Genomic DNA, 21,789 nt, shown 5'->3' with positions numbered 1-21,789 from the left:
AAACAAAATACAGTTCATCCCCTCATCTCCCCTCATTAGAAAAAGCTGAGCACGCCCCTGTTATTTATTATTTATCAATATGTAAAGTACATAGGCATATGAAATATGTTTAATTTTGTGTCTGTTGGTACTTTTGTTTTAAAACTTAAATCATAAATACATATTTAATATATTTAAATAATTAGGTACTATTAGTAATTACTTATTAGGTGTGATAGACGTAAATTATAGTACGAGTAGTGAGTACTATGTATTCTTATTAAATAAAAATTCTATTGGTTTTACCTTGGAAATTAATATAGATAATTGGTCGTATGAGAACCTTATATATAGGTATTGAGTTGTGAGTTTTGTTTTTTCAAAAAAAATCTTAAATGTTTCATCCAATGTTACCAAACAATAACAAGTAATTAACTAATAACTAAATATTAATAAACAGTTTTAATTATAATACAACCTTTTAATTCATTTTGTACACTTGTACTATTACATCTAATAATTAGTTATTACCTATTTATATATTTATGATTTAAGTTTTAAACAATACACAGTTTTTTTTTTTGTATATAAAGTAGCAATAAATAATTAATAGGAAATATAGTTTAATTTTGAAAATAATACAAAATGTTTCGTTTTAATGATATTTACCCATATTATAATCATCGGTGTTATCTAAATTATCAAATTCCTTTTTAACATTAATTTTTTCAGCCATTTCAGTTTGGCTTTTTTGATTTATAAAACCTGAAAAAGAGTTTCATTAGAGTTCAGCTGATAAACTGATAGTTTTGTCACAATTTTCATAATACCAATATTGATATTTCCCTATTTCGTCTAATCAATTTTTAGCATTAATTTTTTCAGCCATTTCAGTTTGATTTTTTTGATGAAATATAAAACCTGAAAAAGAGTTTCATTAGAGTTCAGCTGATTAACTGATAGTTCTGTCACAATTTTTATAATACTAATATTGATAGACATTTTTATTATTTGCCTGACTTGAAATAGGCATTTAGTGAAATTGCTTAAAAATTAAATTCTTTGACTACATGTCTAGGCATTTAGTAAAATGCTTGATTTGACTATGTCTATGATATATATATATATATATATATATAAATTGTATAACTGAGGATAAAATTGAAAACAATATTTTCAAAATATATACCAAGCATAGAATTAATTTTCAATCAATCGACTCGTGGGTTACATAACACTTGAGTAATTAAAGATGTTGTGAATTGTTTTATCTGCTGGTAATTGTGTACCAGAAAAAAGACAACATATTCTTTGCTTAGCTCAGTTGTACTATAAATAACATACTATGATACATTATTATTTATTACACTTATTTTAATTAAATTATGTGTTTATATTTTTTTGTGAAATAATTTCTTTGATAAAACTAATTTATGAAAATATTGTAAATATGTGCTTTTAATGTATGCTTATTCCTATGTGTTTGTACTAAATTTTGTAACAATTTATATTTATGTTTGTTACATAATATCTTGTATATTCACAGACGACTTCTTTAAACTGGTTTTGATGATTTTCCAACTTAAAATTATTACCACCAATAAACGGATTATCAAATATTATTTTGTATACATCAATATCAGTACTATTATTAGTTATGTATTTTAACAAAATAGATCCTTCAACACCAGTAGGTGAAAATTCTCGACCACATGCATGAATCATTATAGTTTCATTATGATTAATTTTTTTGTTATTGGTATTTCTTTGCATTGATTAGCATCTTCCGTCCATTTTCCGTATAATAATGAAAAGTCTGTTGCTATTAAAAAACTTGCTTGTGATATATCTCTATATGAAATTTTAATAGATACCTTATTTGAAATACCAAGTGGAATAATTTCATTTGGATTAGTTAAATTTTGTGATAAATATAAATTATGTTGAAATTTATCTTGTTGTGATTTTGATGTAGAGACCGGTAATTGATTATCGGTTAATTGATTGTATAACATATACCTAACATAATGGTCATAATGCTACATAATCCATAATTTGAGTATGTTTTACTAAATCCTAATGAATTACATAATTTATTACAAAGTAAAGTACAAATCATACCTCCCTGTTGAACATTTGTTGATTCTTGGATGTATATTGTTGTTGCAGCCATGCAATTATATGCCAACATAAATATAAAATATATTTTTAAAAACATTTTAAACCTTTTACCTTAAACTCAAAATCCTTATTTATAAAATGTTGATCTTTCCTCTATGGTATTATAGTATTCAAAATTGGGGTAACGCCGCCCTAAGTAACATTCAAAAAATACAATCATTCCAATCCATCTGCCTTTGCACTATCACAAAATCCCCCTGGTATGTAAGAAACAAAACCCTTCACTCTGACTTGAGAATAAATTACGTAAACCAAGTCACTAAAACTGCTTACCAAAAACTCCACAAAAAATTTAGCTCCCATAGAAACCCCAACATTAGTTATCTGGCTTCACAACACATCCTTGACAACCCCCCACGAAGACTCAAACGTAAATGGGTTAGAGACCTCCTCCATTAATTAATAAAATACCCAAGTAGGTAGCTCCATTGGGAGCCCTCCTACATCGTGCCATATTCATGTTATGTAATCCTCTTCATCATTATAACTTGTTGTGCTTCATTGTATAGTTGTATATTTCATATTAAATAAAAAAAAATAAAAAAATATAATTTTTCTTAGTTGTATTGTAATAGCGTGCTAAGCTCAAAACACAGTCAACCTTGGATGGCGTAATTAAGAAACACAATAATTATTTATAATTATAATATTTTGGATGTTAATGTGACTTTATTAAAATTTAACAAATAACAATTTTATCGAGTAAAAAGTTGATCACTCGTGACTATAAAAAAAGTCTAAGACTGACTAAAGCCTAATTCTATCGTCCTTTTATATCTAAAACTGAGATCACGTCACCATATAGATTATACGAGTATATACTATATAGACAGAATAGACAATGTCGAATCTATTTACAACCTGGCAATGACCCCTTGACATTACAAACTTGCTATTTTACATTATTACATTATATTATCTAATTCTATTTATTTCACTAATGAGGATTACTTATATTACTTACTTACTAATGAGTATCCTTTGTAATTTGATGGATGATCGCCAAAGCAGAGAGCCCACTTCGGTTATTAGTATACATATTATATAAGTATATATAATATTCGGTTAATTAACTTATTACCTATTACAGTATTGACTTAAAAATATAAAATCTTATAAAGTCATCATGATAAATTTTCAATATTACGACTTCAACAACAAGGTCGTTAAAGCCGTTAAAGGTCATTAGTCGGGTTTAGAACCAAAATTGTACACTGTAATGTACATACCTACACAAAGTAATATTAATAATTATATTATATTAGTTTTTGTATCTGCTATTTTTATATACTTATTGTGCATTAATTGTACTATCTTATCTATATTTTTAGAGATTATTATTAGTTCAAAACAAAATCCGCAGCATCTATACTATAAAGTCTATTTTCTATATAGGTAGGTAATATATAAATTAATTTTTTTTAAATGTTTCAGTTATTCAATGAGTGTTAATTTTGCTATTAACTATATAATATATTATAATAAGATTTTTTTTAAATTTGACATGAAATTAATTATTATAATAATTGTTGTTTTAAATATATTTCAAATGTATGCTAAACCTACATTTTTGATCATACCATACCCACATGATGTACATGGTAAATTTTTAATAATTACTATAATTGTCATAATAATAATTTATATGCATTTATTATTTTATTTTCAATAATTATACATTAATACGATGTAATTTTTAAAAATATGTAGTCTAAATCGTAATAAATGCATATATAAATCCTCTATAATAGGTTATATAAAATAGATATCTCATAGATATTCAAATAATTATAAAAATAGTTATAATATATAGGTACCTATTTTTATAATTATAGTATTATAATTTGTATTTTCAGTTTCGAATGACACGATACCCGGTGACGATCCGTTCCTGTCGGCGTCAGTCGTACCGATGATGTCACCGACATCATATTGTTCTTATCAAAGCACGAATGTATATGATAATATTATGATGTGTTACCGATGTCCTTTCGTAACCTTGGTGTATCGTCAAAAAGTTTATTATAAAACACGTGACGGATGCTGATAGGCATAAAAGCTTATAACCTAACCTAACCTAGCTCTTTACAAGGGAAAGGATTTATATGCATTTATTATTTTATTTTCAATAGTTATGTATTAATACGATGTAATTTTTAAAAAATTTTATTCTAAATAAATGCATACAAACCTAACCTTCCTAAGCATCACAATTCCAACCTAACCTAAACCTAACTAACCAAACCCACAGGACGTAAAATTTAATTTTAATTGTAATTTTTACATTGTTACAATACTAACAACCTAACCAAAAATGAAATGAATTGTGTACGTTAAATTCTATTATTTTTATATAAATAAACAATAATATTCATCTTAAAAAATATTTGTACTTTTTAGATTCTGAACGGAGTGAAGAATGTATTGATTTTACAATGATGTATGTTTTTTTTTTTTTTTTGTATCAGTGTACAGTATAACTAGTCGAAATAATGCTCCAATTTCAAACTATGGGGGTGGTTTCCGACGTAAAAGTGAATATCCTTGGTGTATTATAGAGTAAAAAGTTAACATTTTCCAACAGTTTTCAAAAAAATCGAGAAAAACAAAAAAAAAATTACGGAAAAACGGGAATTTTTACGCAAAACCAGTTTTCGACCGAATCTATTTTTTTATATGGTTGTAATTCAAAAACTAATCACTGTAAGTACTTGAAATTTTCACCAAATGTTTATGTTAGTGTTATCTATATACAGTTAAATTTTGACTTTTTTTGAACTATTAATAGACAATTGAAATTTTCAATTTTTCTAAGTATTTTTTTTTTTAAATAACGATAACAATTTTTTGGCTGACCAGAAAATCTTGAAAATTTAATACAAGGTTTCTTAGAAGTTGTTCTTAAAGTGGTAAAAAAAATCCGAAATCGTTAGTCACAATTTTTTTTTATTAGTGCTTAAAGTTCGAATTATTACGAAATATGTCAAAACTGCGAAAATTTGCAAATAATTTTGTGGTTGAAAAATCGTAAAAATTTTTTCTTTTATAACTAAGTTTTGAAAATTTGGTACAAGATTTTCCATACATTTTTCTTCAAATGTCTGTAAAAAAAACTCTATCGGATTTAGACAAAAACTTTTTATGAGTGTTTGAAATTTAAATTTTTACAAAACCGCGTTAAATAACGGTTTAGCCTCAAACGATTTTTGATATTTGTTGTTATTCAAATAGTAAAAGTCGTAAATACTTAAAAATTTTACCAGTTATTTAGATTATCATTTTCTTTACGTGATTTGATTTTCAAAATATTTTGACTTTTTTTGAGCTATTTATAGACAAATGAAATTTTTAATTTTCCTAAGAATTTTTTTTTGAAGTGTCGATAAAATTTTTTTTGGCCCTATCAAAATACTTGAAAATTTTATACAAAGTTCCTCATATGTTATTCTTATAGTGATTAAAAAATTATAAGAATACATAGGCACAATTTTTTTTTATTAGCATTTGAAGTTCAAATTTTGACGAAAATTCGTTAAAATTATGAATATTTGCAAATTATTTTGTAGGTATAATTCATAAAAATGTTTGTATAGGTAGCTAAGAGTTGAAAATTTAATACAAGATTTTTCATAAGTTTAGCTTACAATAATTATAAAAGAACTTAAATTTTGGTGTATTCAGGCCATTAAAACATAAACCACCTTTTTCACCAACCACTGAAAATTATATTCTAGGCTGACAAACCATCTTCGTTCAGAATCATTTTTCGTATACAATGATACCTATCATTGCATTCAAATTTAACCTACCCTAGTCCGAGGTCCACCACACCCTCTAATGTACAGCAGAACAGTACCCACTTGCCCGCTTTTTTAATAACTACCTTAGTATTTAAACTATAGAACTTTATTATTTAAATATAATGCGCTTATAAATTTTTTTATAAAAAAAAGATTCATATCATTAGAGATATTGTCACATATTTATAATCTTATATTTTTATATTAATAATTAATATACATTAAACTTATGCAAATAAAAAACAAACCATTATCAAATAATACATAAACATTGGTATCTATGATGGCATAATTAAGTAACACAATAATTATTTATAATTATATTAGTTTGGATGTTAATGTGACTTTATTAAAATTTAACAAATAACAATTTTATCGAGTAAAAAGTTGATCACTCGTGACTATAAAAAAAGTCTAAGACTGACTAAAGCCTAATTCTATTGTCCTTTTATATCTAAAACTGAGATCACGTCACCATATAGATTATACGAGTATATACTATATAGACAGAATAGACAATGTCGAATCTATTTACAACCTGGCAATGACCCCTTGACATTACAAACTTGCTATTTTACATTATTACATTATATTATCTAATTCTATTTATTTCACTAATGAGGATTACTTATATTACTTACTTACTAATGAGTATCCTTTGTAATTTGATGGATGATCGCCAAAGCAGAGAGCCCACTTCGGTTATTAGTATATATATTATATAAGTATATATAATATTCGGTTAATTAACTTATTACCTATTACAGTATTGAATTAAAAATATAAAATCTTATTAAGTCATGATAAATTTTCAATATTACGACTTCAACAACAAGGTCGTTAAATGTCATTAGTCGGGTTTAGAACCAAAATTGTACACTGTAATGTGTACATACCTACACAAGGTAATATTAATAATTATATTATATTATTTTTTGTATCTACTATTTTTATATACTTATTGTGCATTAATTGTACTATCTTATCTATATTTTTAGAGATTATTATTAGTTCAAAACAAAATCCGCAGCATCTATACTATAAGGTCTATTATCTATTTAGGTAATATATAAATTAATTTTTTTTAAATGTTTCAGTTATTCAATGAGTGTTAATTTTGCTATTAACTATATAATATATTATAATAAGATTTTTTTTTAAATTCGACATGAAATTAATTATTATAATAATTGTTGTTTTAAATATATTTCAAATGTATGCTAAACCTACATTTTTTACCACACCAGACCCACAAGATGCATATGGTAAATTTTTAAAAATTACTATCATTATCATAATAATAATTTATATGCATTTATTATTTTATTCTCAATAATTATACATTAATACAATGTAATTTTTAAAAATTTGTAGTCTAAATCGTAATAAATGCATATATAAATCCTCTATAATAGGTTATATAAATAGATATCTCATAGATATTCAAATAATTATAAAAATAGTTATAATATATAGGTACCTATTTTTATAATTATAGTATTATAATTTGTATTTTCAGAATCGAATTACACGATACCCTTTTCAGGGGGGCGCATGGCACCCACGATTTCAACGACATCATATTGTTCTTATCAAAGCACGAATGTATATAATAATATTATAATATGTTACCGATGTCCTTTCGTATCCTTGCAGTATCGTGAAAATGTTTATTATAAAACACGTGACGGATGCTGATAGGCATAAAAGCTTATAACCTAACCTAACCTAGCTCTTTACAAGGGAAAGGATTTATATGCATTTATTATTTTATTTTCAATAGTTATGTATTAATACGATGTAATTTTTAAAAAATTTTATTCTAAATAAATGCATACAAACCTAACCTTCCTAAGTATCACAATTCCAACCTAACCTAAACCTAACTAACCAAACCCACAGGACGTAAAATTTAATTTTAATTGTAATTTTTACGTTGTTACAATACTAACAACCTAACCAAAAATGAAATGAATTGTGTACGTTAAATTCTATTATTTTTATATAAATAAACAATAATACCTATTCATTTTAAAAAAATATTTGTACTTTTTTTAAATAACTACCTTAATATTTAAACTATAGAACTTTATTATTTAAATATAATAAGCTTATACATTTTTTTATAAAAAAAAGATTCATATCATTAGAGATATTGTCACATATTTATAATTTTATATTTTTATATTAATAATTAATATACATTAAACTTATACAAATAAAAAACAAACCATTATCAAATAATATATAAACATTGGTATCTAACAAATACCCACTTATTGACGTTAATGGTGAAATACGTTTTTTTATCATCCGGTTAAACACTAATAGTGGGATATAGAAGTATTAATTAGCATTTCAAAGTACACACCGACTACGTAACATTATTCTGTTACTATACTCTGCTACTCTGTTAGCGTTCATAGTTAGCGTTCATAGCGTTCACTAAATAAATAAAAATATTATTTAAAATTTAATTATTTTAAATTCAGTTGGAAATTATGCTGGACCATTTGCATCAGGTAATTAAAATTAAAATTTAATTATTAACACGTTAAAACCCAAAATATATTATAGTATACAAATTTGTTTTTTATTATTATTTTTAAATGCAATCTATAATCTATACCACTTTGGCACAATAAGTAGATGTGAAACAGATTAGTTATATACAAATTATTAAAAAAAAAATACATCATATTCTTAATAATATTTATACATAATAATACGTGACATTTTTTAGGAAAGCAGCCACCCATTAGTTACACTTTCATTTGGTATTTAATTTTTTAATTTTTTAATTTATATATTTTTCTTTTTCTTTTTTCAATTAATATTAAGATTATGTGCCAAAAGATCACGACACCATTTCCGTTTTAACCATCTCGGAAGGTTGCCAGGGATTGTAGGATTAGCAAGGTTTCTGACAAGAGAATTGGGATGAGTTAAAGTGCGGCGATGGAAACGTTTATAATATGCTTTAGCTTCTTCTGAAACTAAAGGCATTTTAAGGTCTGTATGTATAGTTTAGTTAGAGACATAGGCAGGGGCATTTAATAATAATTTGCGAAGTGCGATGTTTTGAAATGTTTGGATTTTATTAATGTTAGTTTTTTTTGCGTTTCCCCAAAGCTGTAAACCATATGTCCAATCAAGCTTTGGTAGTGACTTATAAATAAGTAATTTGGTATTGATGTGAGTATATTTATTATTGCTGATGAGGTTTTTTAGTAGGCGTAGGCGTAAATTAAGTTTAATTTTTTTGGTTTTAATATGCTGAGCCCAGGTCAGCCGTTTATCAAGGGTCAAGCCAAGATATTTAACATTTAAAGCACTGGGAATTAGAGTGTTATATATAAAGACATCAGGGCAAGGGGTGAGTTTAAGGGTGAACGTCGCATGGACCGATTTGGTTTGATTTATTTTAACTCTCCAGTCAGTGTACCACTTTTCCATGAGATTAAGGTGAGATTGGAGATTTTGAGAAGCTACGACGGGATCAGAGTGTATAGATAAGATTGCCTTATCATCTGCATAATCGGCAGTTAGTGTATTAGGTATTGTTGGTTGGTCTGAGGCAAAAATATTGTAAAGGGTAGGGGAGAGGATACCACCTTGCGGAACACCAGCTGATATATTGGCTATAGAAGAAAATTCATCACCGACAAGAACTTGAAAGTGGCGATCGGAGAGATATGACTTAATAATAGCGAAGTATGTAGGATGAATAAACTTTTTTAATTTATAAAGGATTCCATCATGCCATACCCTATCAAAGGCCTGAGAGATATCCAAAAATACGCTTGTACACTGTACAGTATAGTTTTTTCTCTAGTGAGTAAGAAATGGCGTCTACAACTCTACCTGTTGGACCGTAGAGTGGGAGGAGCGAAAACCGAATTGTGAATCAGGAAGGATGGATTTTTCAGCGATACATGGAAGGATACGTTTTAATATAAGTTTTTCCAGAATTTTAGCGAAAAAAGGGAGTAAACTTATAGGTCGAAAAGAAGTTATTGAGTCAGGTGCAGTGTTTGGATTAGATAAGTATTTTTTTTATCTAGATAAAGATAAAGATAATGCAACTCAAAAGTATCTAAATAGAGATGAAAGATGACTAAACTCATATTCATTTAGATAAAGATAGATATTTTTTTATCTAGATAAAGATAGATATTTTTTTATCTAGATAAAAAAAAGATAAATTTTTTTTAAATAATTTTAAAATAGGTGTACCATAATCTGACCTAACAATATAGTTTTTTTTTGTTCATTTTATTTTTTTTTTAGTGTGTAAAAAATATTATTTTATGTTAATGGACTAACATATAATACATAACAAGTAAATCACATTTTTAAATTAAATATTAATATTAGTTATGCTTTATAATAATAATAATTATTATTATTATCAATAGTCAATTGACAAAAGTTAAATTATAATATAAGTATTTACTGTATGACATTCTATCTATGAATATCCATATTTTACAAAGCAAATTATTTCAAATTTTTAAATTTAAGTATATTTTAATTGGGCACTAGGTACTTATGTAATAATTAATAAATAAAAACAAATGCAAATTAGTTAAATCACTTTTGTTAATTTTGTAATTTGTATTAATTTAATGTAAAATAACAAATATCTTAATAAATAATAATAACAAAATGTTTTTATAATAGACATAGCCAACAGATTACAATAAAATTAAAAATTTTGAAAAATTTATATATTATATTATAATCTAATAATAATACATAATATATGTTTTAACGGTTAAGTAGCGTTTTGAAATTTTATTATTTTTCTGACTTATTAACAAATGCCGAAATCAATAACGTGACACACTGATGACTGAAGACAGTGAAGACAGAAAAAATGAATAAATGACAACTGACAAAGAATGACAATCGATTATCGAGAAACAGAGACAACACACTCAACAAACCAAACTATAAATAAAATCTAAAATAATTCGAATGCGTATTGACTATATTGGTATATTGTGTATATTGTGTTTGTCGCTGGTAAGTCATAGTCTGTAACATTGTCAGTGTGTTTTGTGGGCTTCAGCGACCGTTTTTTTTATCTAAGTTGTAACTATATACTTAATATTAATTGTATAAAATATAAATAGTCCATAATAGACAACCGTCGATAATAACTAGACAACGGCAAGTATCTATTCCAGTGTTTCCCAAAGGGTGTGCCGTGAAATTTGAAAGGTGTGCCGCGACAACTTGGAACTTTTTTTTATATTATTACCTAATAACGATATTATTCGATAAGTAGATAAAATTTATCCAAAGTGTGCCGTGACTTATAAAAACTAATAATAATGTGCCGCGATGGGAAAAAGTTTGGGAACCAATGATCTATTCCTAAAATAGACGAATTGTATACATTTTTAATTTCTACAGGCTATGACATGCGACAATGGGAAACGAGTAAATACGGTCGTTATTTTACGTTATTTGTACATATTATTATAAATTGTATTATTTATAAATAATACATTAAATAAAAATTTAAAAAATCGTTTGGCCAATTTTTACGATTTTCATCAATAAAAAAAAGTATCCAGATGAATTTATTTAGATTAGTAAATTATTTATCTAAGATAAACGTTTAGATACCTTATAACTATTTATCTAGATAAAATAAAAGATGAACAAAAAACTATCTAGATAAATATCTAGATAAATTTATCTAGATAAGTCCGAACACTGGTCAGGTGGCTTATTTGGCTTGGGCACTAGGATGATGGTAGAAAATTTCCACAACATGGGAAAGTATGATAGTCTAATAACGGAATTAAAAATGTGTGAAAGATGAATAAAGGATTTTTTAGGTAAACACCTAGCTACTTCAGCAGTAATCAGGTCAAAATCTGGAGATTTTTTAAGGGAATATTTATTTATGGCAAATTTAATATCATTAGGTGTGAAATGTTTGATAGAATTAGATGGCAAGTAAGGTGGGGAGTTAAGAAAATCTTCCACAACACTAGTATTGGTTTGAGAGTAAATATCAGGGTGAGGTTGAAAAATAGTAGATAGATTTACTTTAAAAAGTTCAGCTTTATCAGAGTCAGAGATAACATAACTTCCGTCCGGCTTTTTAATTGGTAAATTAGAGGTTTTGAATTTACAAATATTTTTAGTCGCTCCCCAAAGACTACCATCTTTTGGTGAGAGTTTAGAAAGGAAATTAGTGAAGGTCTCAGATTTATGTTTTGCCAGCACTTTTTTAAGGTGATTTTTTAATTTATTATATTTGTGCTTATGAGAAGGAAGACGAGTTCGTTGAAAGTTAGCTCTGGCTCTACGTTTTTCTACTATTATACAACGAATGTATTCTGGAAGAAGAGGGTTATGAAATGAAGTTTGAGATTTTGAGGTAGAAGACCATGCCGCAGTTTGAATAAGATTTGTAAAATTATTTACAGCAAAATCGATGTCATTAGTTGATTTTAATTTTACATTTAAATTTATTTGTTGGCTGACAAGATAATGAAATTTATTTTATCGGTAGAGGGCTTAAATAGTTTAGGAGATTCAAGACAAGACGTGTCAGAGAAGAAGCACTTATAGTTAACAAAATTGAGGAGTGATCGGAATTTAATTGGTGTTGCAGTTTAAGTTCCTAGGTATCTTGGTCACAAATATAAAATATCGGGGTTTTTGCGTGCTGAAGACGGCCAATAGGTGGGGCCCGGAGGAGCAAGAATTTTGTAATTTTTGGTTGATATGAAATTTTGGAGAACTACTCCGCGTGGATTATTAACACGACATCCTCAGGCCAGGTGTTTCGCATTATAGTCACCTCCAGCTATAAAATTGTTGTTAATTGAGTTAAAGTAGTCTGTAAAAATTTGATTAGTAATTTTGTATTTAGGAGGAGAGTAGACAGCTGCTATGGTGACGGGGACATTATTAATTTTAGTAATTAAAGCACAGGATTGAAGATATTCTTGGCAAAATTTGGAAGAGGTTGATAGACGATGGAAGATTTAATTATAATGGCAACTCAACCATGCGCTGTGTTATCAGGGTGATTTTTTGTTAACACTTTATAACCAGGGATGTTAATGTGTGAATATTTGGTGAAATGTGTTTCGGTTATAAGAGCAATGTCTATGCGTTTATTATATAATACAGTTTCGAGTACGTTAATATGATTTTTTAGGCCATTTGTATTAAATTGAAGGATAAGGATAGATTTGTTAGTAATATTATTAGTAGACATTTATATTTTATCAAGTAATTTTGAGATTAATTTATTGAGAAGCGTGATAAAAAGTTCAATAAGGGATTTGAACTCACCACCTAACCTAACCGTAGGATCTGTATTGGTAGATTCACCAGAGGTGGCTGAGCGTAAGTGGGTACGTGATTAAAGGGTTGATTTATTGAAGTTTTAGTTAATGGGCGGCTGTCTTTAACAGTTGAATTCTGATTTCTAATATTAGCTGATAAAAAGTTACTGTTGGTGGTAGGTTTCCTGCCGCGTTGAAGCTCCCTATACACTGTGCATCCCTTGTAGCTGGCGGGATGATCTCCAGAACAAACTGCGCATTTAGGTGGATCATCGCGTGAATTTGGACTGATGATAAGCCCCGCACCGAACACAGTGTGCGGGGTAGCCACAATAAGTTTTGGTGTGACTATATTCCTGACAATTATTGCACTGACTGATCGATTTTGGCTTGTATGGCTCTTCAATTTTAACTTTAGTATGTAATAGCGAAGAAAGTTGAAATATTTCACTTGACTTAGGGGTTGGTTCTAAATCAACAAAAAAAAGAGGTAATTGTATCTTGATGACTCTATGGAGTACATTTGTTACGCGTCTGACTTCGAAAAGGCGAACTTCCAGTTCTTCCTTAATTAATTCGGTCTGTGTTGTAGGATGTAGATTTCGGATAACGACGCGGATCGGTTTGTCTTCCTTAAGCTGGTAAGTATGGAATTCAGCGTTTTCATCTTTTAAATATCGGACAAGAGTTTTATATGAATCCGGGTTGGTGGTTTGAATTTTTAATCGATCTGCAGAGGATTTACAGAAAAAATTGTCCACACCAATAAGTTCTATAAGTTTTGTACGCACTTCTGTATAATTAATCACACCTCTTACGAAAATTGGAGGAGGAGGTTTTGGTGTATCGTTATGACTATTATTGTCAACGAATACGTCATTCATTGAGCTTTCTTCGTGAGGTTCATCTGGACTAAGAAGTTCAAATCGATTCGTGGATTTAAATAACTTTTTGTTTTTATACTTAGTTAAAGTTGACGAATTGAGTGAACCATGGGTAGATGTAGATGAAGAGTTTGATAGGTGTCGTTTATTTTTTTTTCAAAGTATAATCATCGTTTGAGTCAACATTCAGTGTAAACGATAATTTTTTGTCATTGTTTTTATTTTTATTCGCATTATTCGAAAGATTGGACATGGGTAGTTTATTTTTATTATTATTTGTTGACGACATATTAATAACGTCGGTATGTCTAATTAACGAGACCGCATGTGGCGGTCTATGATAAGAAGACACCGTATATTAAATATGAAGACACGCAACGTTAAAAATAATTTAATTAATTCAATTATTTAAAATACGAATAATCATAGATAGACGTAATAAAGCAATTACGAGATCGGAACGGAAAAACGATAACGCACAATTACGATACCACTGAGCACATACGTGTGCTCGCGACGACTGTAGGTGCGTGGCTGTATACAAATTTGCATTTAAAAATTAAATTTAGGGCTTAAAGAGTTAATATAATATAACCATGGAACGGATTTATTGTTAATGTAGTAGGTTTGTTAGTTGTCTTCAATATTCTTTTTTGCTAATAATCCATAAACACCAAATTCTGTAGCTGTCATATTATTTTGTACAATAAAATCTTTAATTGCCATTTGATATTTATGTTCTTTTTCTACAAATTTTTATTTAAATAAGATATTTATATTTATATTAATATATATTTATGTATTTATATATTTTTATTTAAATCCAACTATTGTGGAGGTAATTAACAATATGAGCAAGTAAAACAATTGTAAAATGTTGTATTTGTTTATTTTTATTATTTTTTACAATATCTAAATAATCGCAACTAATACGAGCAAGTATATAAGACACTGTAGATATTTGCCAAATTATAACTGATTCGTTTTTATTGTAATTTGTAATTAATATTTTGATTTTTATATATTTTTCATACGATATTTCAATAAAATCATTTATTATAATTTTTGAATCATTGTAATCTGAACCTTGTTCGTTTACATAAGAAAACCCGTGATGTATAAAAGTTTGTAAAAATAATTGAAAATCTTCAGGCATATTATTTATTAATATTGCCATATTAGCAATAAAATCTGTAATATTCAATGAATTATGTACATTTGAATCTATTATTTTTTTGTAAATATTTTTATATAAATAAACAGTAATATTCATCTTAAAAAATATTTGTATTTTTTTTAAATAATACACAACAAGATTCATTTTTATGAAATCTTATTTATTCTCGTAAGGCTACAGTAACAACACAAGTCATTAGCCTATCATATTTATATGTTTTTTTATACAGCTAAAAATATACAGTATAGGCGTCGAGTGAGTCATTAATCATAATTATGGGTATGTTAAATTGGAATTCAATTATAATGTACCTATCATTGCTCTCGAAATACGATTCTAAATAATTTAAGGTGTTTATACATTTTCATAAATATACTTATATATAATAAATAGTATATTGTGTGGCAAGGGCGGTAAGTGAGCTATTTCAGTCGCGGGCGACGTGTGCGGCACGAGCCGTAGGCGAGCAGAGCCGCATTTGCCCAAGACTGAAATTGCCTTCCCTCGCGAGCCACACAATATGCTATTTTTGGTCACGCCATGTACATGTGTTATGCAAGGAGATTATAATATGAATATAAAATGTAATCAAAAGTTTCTGTTTTGTAAAGATCGTGGACCGTGGTATACATTTCAGTTTCTGGTTGTGCATGGGATACGCGACCAGCACTTGTGGAGATTTCCACTTTCCGCCCTTCACTATTGGAGATTTTTACTTAGTCGCCCGTCACTATTGGTGAGTTCTACTTTTCCGCCCGCTGGACGGAAAAAGATCACTTTCCAACGCTTCAACCGCGGTCGAAAACCAACATTTCGGTGCAGGTGTGACAAAATAGTATATTGTGTGGCGAGGGCGGGAAGTGAGCCATTTCAGTCGCGGGCGTTGTGTGCGGCACGAGCCGTAGGCAAGTGCCGCATTTCGCCCAAGACTGAAATTGCCTTCCCGCACGAGCCACACATACTATTTTTTGTCACGCCCAACAGTGCAAATTAAATATGTTTAAATGTTTATGCGTCATGCAAGGAGGTTACTATACATTTAAGATGTAACCAAAAGTTTATGTTTTGTAAGAACCGTGGTAGGTGTACATTTTAGTTTCTGGGGTTGTGCAGGGGATACCTACGCGCCCGGCGGCCGGCACTTTTGGGGATTTCCTCTTTTCCGCCCGGCACTTTTGGGGAATTCCTCTTTTCCGCCTGGCACTTTTGGAAATTTCCTCTTTTCCGCCCGGCACTTTGGGGATTTCCACTTTACCGCCCGCTGGACGGAAAAAGGACGCTTTCGAACGCTTCAACCGTGGTCGAAAACCAAACTTTCGGTGCAGGCGTGACAAAAAAACAATTTTTTTCTCACAATAATATCATTATTCTTACACCCGGGAAATATAACATTATATAACCTAACGTCGTTAAACGAATAAAAATAATAATGATTATTAAAACAACAACAATGGGCGTGGCGTTCTGTAGGGTTTCGCATCGTACAGCCAATCAGCGCGCTCCTGACTTTTATACAACTTTTTTATTGGTAATTATAACTGTTGGATGCGTTTAAACGTATCTTAACTATTTCAGTCTCAAAATCAAGTTCGTCAGTCGACTCAGTCGTAATTGGAACGCAGTGACTTATACTTCAAACCCTGCAGGGCCGTTCAAAGCACCGAGCCGTTGTCACAACTCACATACCTACTCGTCGAGAACAATAATTGATTCATCGTCGATTCCGTATGCACACTGTGAGGCGGATGGGTTGTGGGCAATCGCTTGACAAAAGGTACGCTTTAAACAATTATTTTAATATATTATATACTAGCTAACCCCGTACGCTTCGTTGTCCGTTAAAAATGCCAATTCTTTTAAACTTTGTTTAATTTGTTATTTAATACCTATTCGGTTTAACGGTGTTTAAAACTTGGACATTTTCATTGACCGCATATTAAATCTCAAAAAACTTGTGCTAGCACCACTTAAAAATACTTTCTTATTGCACACTAAATTTTTGGTATTAACGTGCTGTGTTAATTACAAGCTTCGATCTATCATTGTTCAGGCTCTAAGTTTATCAGTTAGTGAGTTAGTCAGGTTATAATATTATAATTTATAGCAATTATTAGGCTCGGCGTTGCCCGTGCAACTTACTCTCTTATAATATGCGAGCAGTACCTAGCCAGTAGGTATATTATCAGGTAGGCAACCAACCTGTGGCGGATTGCGGACCCCGCGAGATGTGTGTGCGCATGACGAAATAACAAGGTATGATCACAACAAACTGAATTTCGTTCAGTCTACGCAGAATAGGGTGGGAGTAATCCTCGTCATTTGATTGGCTTATACTTTACGCGCCTTTTATGAGTTTTTGATTGTATAATGCATTGTGTTATATTAATGATAAAATATTAAAATAATATATTTTTTTTTATACATTATACTGTATTTGGTACATTTTCATTTTTTCTTGTTGTGTTTGTTTGTAAATTGTTGTTCTTGGCTTTTCCACTATGCTAGTTTGTGTATTTATTGGTTGCTATAGTGGCAGTAAAAAAATAAAAAGTAGCAATACTAAAGTTCACATTTATAGATTTCCTAAAGATTCACATATGAGGGCTCAATGGTTTGAACAAATTCAAAAGGGTTCAAAGGAAACTGTGAATATTAATTTTGAAACAGGTATGTAATAACAATACATATAATTATATAAGCAAGCAAACCAATAAAAAAAATTAATTTGTTAACGCTATAATATTTAAAATACTCTGCAATAAATCAGTAAGACATTATAAGTTAGTTTACATGTTATAAACAATAATTCAATGTTTGACGAGTTTAATTTTAGCTGCAGTATGTTCATTACATTTTCCACCTAGTTCATACGAGAACAAAACAAGGGCACAAAACATGTTGAATTATATACCCATCCGTGGCAGAAAACTAAAACCTGATGCAGTACCATTAAGGTTAAAGTCCTATCTATTTCTAATATTGAAGTTGGTTTAATATAAATACAAAAGTGTTATTTGTTTACTATAGTAATTGTGAATGTCTTGAAACAAGTATGCATGGTAAAAATAGTCCAGTTCAACAATCACCTAAAATTTGTACACCGTCTGGATCATTTTTAGTTACAAATCTAGCTGATGAACCAACCAGGTATCAATAAACCAATTTGCTGTTATTTTGTTTAAAAAATTAAACAAATTAATTATTTTCTATTTTTATAATACATTTAAACATTTTTTTTCAGTATTGAACCAGTAATTAAAGTAAAAAAAAGTTGTAAAATTAGTCTTTTTGATAGTTTGGAATCTGATACAAATTTTGGAGTAGAAGTTCTTGCAGAAGAATATAATGATTCTTGTTCGCTTCAAATGTAAATAATTAAATCTTCAAAATATAATAAATGTATTTCTTCTGTGGCTATAATAACCAATATTATATTTTATATTTGCTTTTGTGTTTTGCATGACTAGTTGTAATCCATAGTTGATCAGTTTCTTAGGAAGATAACCATTTGAAAATCATAAAAGTTAGTCTCAATATAAATACTACTTCTTGGTTCGTGCGGGAGTATAGTTTTTATAATAACCTGATGGACCAAGAATTGTATTTAATATTGAATTATAATATGTTTTAGCAATTTAAAAACATTTGTTACAAATGTATAAATCAATAGCATTAATTTATCTATACATCATAACTATTACAAATGTATAAATTATAATTATTACAAATATATAGATTATAATTGTTTTATTTAGCTACTTAAATATTCACAATAAATTAAATACATTATTACTTTATTACTTAACTAACATGTACTTATGTAAAATATTTTATAAATGTGCAACTCAACTAGTATTGTAAATCATACTTTATTCATGTTTTTTCTTTTTTATAACAAACTATACTGTTTATTGTTTGTTGGTTTGGTATTATTGTATTTTTTTTTTACTACTAGAATTTATTGTTTATTCATTGTTATGCATGATAATCAAATAAATGTTTATTGTTTTTTTATTTATAAATACCTAAGTATTATTAATTATTTGAGTATAACACCATACTTTTAGATTGAAAAATGATTTTGAAAATTGTAAGAAGGATAAAGAAGTTCTTTTAATTGAAAATACTAAACTTTAAAACATTATAAAAGGGTTAAGTGCTCAAAATGAGTATTATCAAAATTTTGTTGATTTGGAAAATCAAGAGATTTGAAACTCGTGTCAATGATTTGTTAAATAAATTATTCAGTCCAACCCAAATCAGTCAAATTCTTCATCCAACTAGAAAAGTATACAAGTGGATACCTGAAAATATATCCTCAGCAATCACTTTGCGCAGTATATCCCCAAAAGCTTATCGATATTTAAGAAATAAAAAGCAATATCCATTACCCGGTTAGTTTATATTTAATTTATAAAATGGGAACAGATTTTTTAAGAAAATGAAAATTAATATTCACAAATTAATCTGTTCCCAATAAATAGTAAGATCTACAACATATAAAAAAGAATAATAAATGGATACTATTATACCAACTAAATTACTAAACTATAAAATTTAATTTAAGGTTTATCTACATTAAGAAGATAGACATCAACTTTTAAAGTTGAACCAGGAATACTGGAAGGTGTACTAACTCTAATGAAAGCCAAAGGTAAATAATAAATTTTTTTGACAAACTAAACTCTATAAGTAAAAAAGGTAGTTTAATCAACGTTCTAAATAAATTGTTGTATACTTGTATTATTTTTTCAAGGAACACTTATGACTAGTAGAGAAAAACTTACTGTAATTTGTTTAGATGAGACTTACGTGTCTAACAGATTATGTTATGACAAAAAGAACGAACAAGTAATTGGTCACAGAAATGTGTACAAACGGTTGTAGTTAGAGGTACCAAATATTATTTAAGTTTAACTGTAAATAATAATTCAAATTTCAATTTACTATTTCCTAATTAATTTTATTATTTAATAAAATGTAATCCAATAACAATTTAAGTCTTACAAGTAATTGGAAACAGCCAATTTTTTACAACTATAATACTAAAATGACTAAAGAATTATTATTTAACATAATTGAAGAGTTACACAAAATTGATTTCAATGTTATTTCTATGGTAAGCGACATGGGTCCTTCCAACATGGGTTAGGTTAGGTATTTCGTCATGTGTGTACGTAAGTTTATAATTTCTAATCCTTAAGTTTCAAACATATTAATTTTTTTTTACTTCGGTAGATAAGATACAATAATTTGCCATTTTGTGGTTTTTATATAGCTGGTAAACAACCTGACTTATGTGTTGACACATTCATCGCTTTATTATTACAACTTATTTTTATTAAAAACCAATTGCAATAATAATTTATAATTAAAAAAATAAATTTTTTTTTACCGATGTACGGTGAAACTATAATACATTAATCTATCCTCAAAATTTAAAATCGATAACTCAAATAGGTTTTGCTGATTTATTTTTAAATTACACTTTCCTTTACAAGTAGAGATTTCAGATGTACGTCGAAATTTAAATTTTACAAGAGAGACAAAACTTATTTTGTGTAAGTTATTATATTCCCTTTTGGAAATAAATGAAATAAAGATACACATACTCTTACTATAGGACCACGTAGATATAATTTTTTTTATAAATTTTTAATTACCTACAAAATAACTTTCAAGTATTCATGGTTTTGATGAATTTTTGTCAATATTTGAACTTCAAAGTTCAAACACTAATAAATTGTGTCTATGAATTTTTATAATTTTTGAATCATCACTATAAGACTAACTCATGAGGAACTTTTTACTAAATTTTCAAGTATTTTAACTCAAACAAACATTTTCTGAGTTTTCTTTGAAGGAAACCTTAGTGTTGAATTTTTTAAACTTGGATATAAATACAAAAAAAATTATGAATTTTCAACTAGGAAAACTAGGTACAAAATTATTTGTATATTTTAGCAATTTCGACATATTTCGTAAAAAATTTGAATTTTAAACACTTATAAAAGCAAATTGTAACCAACGATTTTTGATTTTTTTTTTAACTACAATAAGAATGACATGAGATGCCTGTATTAAATTCTTAAATTTTTTTATCGACACTTTTAAAAAAAAAAATACTTAGAAAAATCGAAAATTTCAGTTGTCTATATAAAGCACCAAAAAAGACAAAATATTTTGAAAATTCATCTGTTTATAGATAACATTATAATACAAACATTTGGTGAACATTTCAAGTACCTACATCCATATTGAAAAATTGATTTTGTCAAAAACTGTTTTTGCGTAAAAATTCCCGTTTTCCCGTCACTTAGTTTTTAGTTCAAATATTACGATAATAATTTTGTTTGTTATATTTTTTTGTACAACGCATATTGTATATTAGTTTTCAATACTTTTCAATATTAATAACTACGTTTCTCAAATAGCACGCAACATTAATA

The 21,789-nt window shown here is 28.0% G+C and overlaps 1 protein-coding gene across 2 annotated transcripts; it reads left to right on the top strand.

Annotated features, from left to right (window-relative positions):
* The first annotated feature begins 7,044 nt into the window (after positions 1–7,044).
* Positions 7,045–19,362, top strand: LOC114123163 (uncharacterized). Of its 2 annotated transcripts, XM_050201290.1 has the most exons (9): positions 7,045–7,225; positions 7,480–8,482; positions 15,952–16,076; positions 16,916–17,114; positions 17,919–18,007; positions 18,174–18,294; positions 18,368–18,487; positions 18,582–18,707; positions 18,808–19,362. In XM_050201290.1, exons 4-9 carry the CDS (start codon positions 17,068–17,070, stop codon positions 18,818–18,820), a joined length of 516 nt encoding a protein of 171 aa, XP_050057247.1. In that variant the 5' UTR covers positions 7,045–7,225; positions 7,480–8,482; positions 15,952–16,076; positions 16,916–17,067; the 3' UTR covers positions 18,821–19,362. The 2 variants fall into 2 exon arrangements, with proteins under 2 accessions (XP_050057247.1, XP_027841847.1); XM_027986046.2 differs by lacking the exons at positions 7,045–7,225; positions 7,480–8,482; positions 15,952–16,076; positions 16,916–17,114 and having other exon boundaries at positions 17,121–18,007.
* Positions 19,363–21,789: the final 2,427 nt, after the last annotated feature.

The sequence above is a fragment of the Aphis gossypii genome, chromosome 2 (genome assembly GCF_020184175.1).
Source record: "Aphis gossypii isolate Hap1 chromosome 2, ASM2018417v2, whole genome shotgun sequence".
NCBI lineage: Eukaryota > Metazoa > Arthropoda > Insecta > Hemiptera > Aphididae > Aphis > Aphis gossypii.
This window is presented reverse-complemented; position numbering and strand designations above follow the sequence as displayed.